Source organism: Perognathus longimembris, chromosome 17 (genome assembly GCF_023159225.1).
Source record: "Perognathus longimembris pacificus isolate PPM17 chromosome 17, ASM2315922v1, whole genome shotgun sequence".
NCBI classification, from domain to species: Eukaryota; Metazoa; Chordata; class Mammalia; order Rodentia; family Heteromyidae; genus Perognathus; species Perognathus longimembris.
In genome coordinates, this window is record NC_063177.1 from 52463392 (window position 1) to 52467675 (window position 4284).

At 65.1% G+C, this 4284-nt stretch overlaps 1 protein-coding gene across 1 annotated transcript; it reads right to left on the reverse strand.

Moving 5' to 3' along the window:
- Window positions 1-60: 60 nt before the first annotated feature.
- On the reverse strand, window positions 61-4055 carry Galk1 (galactokinase 1). The gene is made up of 8 exons (XM_048365927.1): window positions 3856-4055; window positions 2657-2846; window positions 1900-2019; window positions 1560-1695; window positions 1261-1442; window positions 657-807; window positions 416-578; window positions 61-318 (listed from the first exon to the last, which is right to left on the reverse strand). Exons 1-8 carry the CDS (start codon window positions 4018-4020, stop codon window positions 247-249), a joined length of 1179 nt encoding a protein of 392 aa, XP_048221884.1. The 5' UTR covers window positions 4021-4055; the 3' UTR covers window positions 61-246.
- Window positions 4056-4284: the final 229 nt, after the last annotated feature.

Below are 4284 nucleotides of genomic sequence, written 5' to 3' on the forward strand. Positions count from 1 at the left end.
CCTGGCTACTGAATGATCTTCCGAGGCCCGAGAGGCGGCAGCGTGGGGCAGAGCAGCGACTCTGACGCTCTTCCTTCTCTGACTGCAGCGCACCCACCTCTGGAGGCAGGCGAGCTCCGCCGTCAGAGGCACACGTTTATTGAGCACCCGGATGCGGGGGGGGGGGGGGGGGGGACAGGTGCTGGAGGCAGAGCCACAGCCCGGCCACCTCCAGCCCTGGGTCCACACGGGCCACCCAGGGGTGCCTCACAAGCGCAGCACCTTGGCTCCGTCGGCAGCCTGAGAGAGGTAGAAGGTGGCCGTGCCGCTGTACTGCTCCTGGGGGAGAGGCCGGGGCGGGGGGGGGGGGCGCTGAGTGACGGGCGGACCGGAGCACGTGCTTCTCCTGCCCTCCCGGCCTCTGGCATTGGCCCACCTGTATGTGCTGCATGGCACGGGAAGCAGCAGAGGCCTCCAGCAGGGTCACCGTGCAGCCACCGAAGCCGCCGCCCGTCATTCGGCTGCCATAAACGCCAGGCACGGCCAGCGCGGCCTCCACCAGCTGGTCCAGCTCCGGGCAGCTCACCTCATAGTCATCCCTAACGAGAACACAGAAGGAGGGTGGGCCCGGGGTCCACCCGGGCCCAGGAGCCGTGGGGGCCCCCCCCAGGCCTTACCTGAGCGAGTGGTGGCTCTCCACCATGAGGCGGCCGAAGGCCCTGTAGTCGCCCCGGCTGAGGGCGGCGGCCGCCTGGGCCGTGCGCCGGATCTCGCCCACCACGTGCCGCGCCCGCCGCAAGCCCTCCTTGCTCACCAGCTCTCTGCCCGCTGGGGAGAAACAGGGCTCAGCCGCCGGGTCGCACACTGCCTCCCCCCGGGCGGCTCACACTCTGGAGGCTGAGCTCCGGGGATCATGGTGTGAAGCCATACCCACACAGACGGCTCTGACACACTCTCATCGCCAACAAACCAGTAAAATGTCAGAAGTGGAGGGAGGTAGGGGTGCAGGCCCTGAGTTCAAGACCCGGTACTGGCACCAAAAAGAAAAAAATAGTTTCAAGAAGGGCAGAGATGTAATTCAGCGCTACAGGACTGGCTTCGCGTTAAGCCCCGGCGCTACCAAAGACGTCAAGAGGCCCTGCTGGTGGAGCGGTGTGGTGGGGGAGGCGGGAAGAGCACGACGATGGTGACCAAGAGGTGGACGGCGGGGTGGAAGCCACACGGAAGCCCTGGCGGGGAGCCCGGCCTTCTCCAGACAACGCACGGGTGGGCAGCTCTCACCCTCCAGCTCTTCCGGCCGCACCTCTCGCAGGCTCTCCTTGCCCAGTGCCCGGGCTACCTCCTCACACTGGCGGCGCCGCACAGGGTACTCGCTGGAGCTCAGCGAGTGGCGGACGTTGGAGTTGGTGATGAGCACAGCCAGCTTGGGATCCGAAAGCGGCACCAGGCTTGTCTCCAGGGACCTGCGACGGGGGAGTCGGGAGTGGGGGAGATGACGGTCAAGGGTCCGCTTGCCCGGCCACGCGGCGGGCACAGGCCACCTAGTGGGAGGACGGGGTGAGGAGAGGGAAGCCCCTGACCTGCAGTCAATGAGCAGCGCATGGCCTTTCTGCCCCAGCAGCGCGATGAGCTGGTCCATGATGCCACAGGGCACCCCTGCGAAGCTGTGCTCGGCCCGCTGACACACCTGGGCCCGGGTGACTATTGCCCCCGTGTCTGTGGCACAGGGTGAGGTAGGGAAGCTGGGGGCCCAGGAAGGGGCACAAGGGGTAGCCAGAGTGGAGCAGCACTAGCTCCAAGGACCATCTAAGGAGATGTCCCCCACCCCCACCCCTGCCCTAAGGAGAGGGAGAAGCTCCGCTGACCCCAAACCTCAGGGAAGTTGCATGGGGGGATGAGGGGCTGGGACCTAGGTGGTACCTGGGCAGAGCTGCTGGAGGAAGGTGTAGGTAGCCACTTCCAGAGACGCAGAGCTGGAAAGCCCACCCCCCAGAGGCACCGAGCTGACCACCACTGCGCTGAAGCCAGGGATGGGGGCAGCTGCGGGGGGAAGAACGGCGATGGTGAGAGGGCGCTGGACAGACACAGGGAAAAGCTGTGCCTGGAAGCTGCTTCCTGGGCCTGTGTCTCAACTCAGAGGTCACCAACCTCCTGGGGACAGGAGGCCCACCACGCTCCCACCCTGAGGTTGCTGGGCAATCTTCCTAGTTGTCTTCCTGAATGACAGCGCATAGAAGCCAGCAAGCTGAGGCCGGAAGAAAAGGAAACCCAGGAAAGTTCTAGAATCTCCTGGGACATCAGGGTCCTCACACCCTTCGGGGCCCTCTACACTCGGTATCCAATGTGAACGGGCTTAGGTTTGCTTGTGTGCACCTGTGCCAATCCTGGGGCTTGAACTCAGGGCCTTAGTGTTGTCCCTGCTTCTTTTGCTCAAGGCTAGTTCTACAACTTGAGGATAGCTCCACTTCTGGCTTTTTGGGTAATTTATGGGAGATAAAGAGTCTCATGAACTTTTCCTACTTGGGCTGGCCTTGAACCACAATCCTCAGATCTTAGCCTCCTGAGTAGCTGGGATGCTAGGCATCTGTCCCCAGCACCTGGCTCTGAATGGGCTTTGTGGCTGAGAGGTGGCACTGGAAGGTGCTACATGAACTTGACCTAGGCTTGGGTCCCACACCTGGGTAATGCTGAATCACTCCTTTGACATAGTTGGCCCATCGGGGGGTTCCAGGCTCTAGGGATCGCTGGGCTGTGGGGAGGGGGAATTGCAGCCGCTGGGGTTCGTCGGCATCTTTAGAGGTGGTGAGAAGAGACACAAGCCCATCTGTTCGGGGGCTGCCCACCATCAGGGTCACAAGCTCCAGTGCCTGCAGGAAGGACAAGAAGCATATATAGTTTACACCAGGGCCTCCACAGCTACAGGGCCCATTTAGCCACTGGATACACTATGAGGAAAGTTTCCAGAGTGGGGTATCCCAGGGTATGAAAGAGGCACCTGATACCCTGGACCCGGCCCTAGTTTCCCTTTACATGATTGGAGGAGTCAGGATCCAAACCCCAGGTCTCCGCTGCCTTAAGCAGGCAGGAAGAGTACGGAATTTGCACAACTACAAGGGAGAGAGGTGTGGCTTAGGGCCTTGGGGGCTTGGAGAACTGGCCTCCGGGTCTTCAGGGGTGGGGCCAGCGGTGGCCGGAGCAGAAATCTGGACTTTGCACAGAGCACGGGCTCCCAGTCGTGAGGCAAGGGGCAGATAAAGAGCTAGCTCCAAGGGTGAACTGGGTGAAATGAGCTCTACACCTCCCCACTTCGCAATGGCCCCCGTCCCGTGGTCACCATTCACTTCCTGGGTGGTGCAACCGGGTTGAAAGAGTCAAAAGGTTGAGAGTTGGAAGGAATCGGCTAGCTCACACAACTAAGAACCAGCAGTGTGGGCTTGCGCAGCTCCTTAGCCCTCTCTGGGTCTGTTTCCTCCTCTGTACGTGGAACCGGCTGATCCAGCAAGACGAGGGCTACATTCACCCAGGCCTGCGGTTTGGGGCCCACCGACGGCGGCCGGCAGAGCCCCCTCCTACGTGCTGCATGCAGAGAATCCCCCCCCCCCCATTTTATGGAAAACGAACCCACACACTTCCAGGTTCGGGGAGAGGGTCAGCGGCCTCCAGAGGGCGAGCCTGAGGGGAGAGGCATCCGCACACCCCCTCGGGGCCACGGCGGCTCGCCTTCCTCGCACGTGGAAAAAATGGCCCTTCCGGGGTCTGTCGTGGGTGCTCGGCCCCCACCCGCGACTGCCCGCGCCGCCTTCCGCCCGCCCGAGGCCCCGCGCCCCTCCGCGGCCCGCGCGGCGGGCTCGGGGGAAGCCCCGCGCCGCCCCTCACCATGGGCAACACCAGGCCCTGGTTGTAGTCCGTGTGCTCCCCGATGAGGTTGACGCGGCCCGGCGCCGACACGGCCAGCTCGGGCTCGGCCCCGAACTCATCCCGGAAGGCCCGACGGGCCTCGGCCAGCAGCTCCTCGACCTGGGGCGATCTCGAAGCAGCCATGACGCTGGTCTGCAGCTCGGCGCACCTCGGCGCGGGATGCTGGGGGCGGGGCCCGCGCGGGGCTGGGGGGCGGGGCCCGCGCGGGGCTGGGGGGCGGGGCCCGCGCGGGGGCGGGGGCGGGGCCGGGCGGGGCTGGGGGCGGGGCCGGCGAGGGGTCTGGGGGCGGGGCCAGCGAGGGGGCGGGGGCGGGGCCGGGCGGGGCTGGGGGCGGGGCCGGCGAGGGGGCTGGGGGCGGGGCCAGCGAGGGGGCTGGGGGCGGGGCCC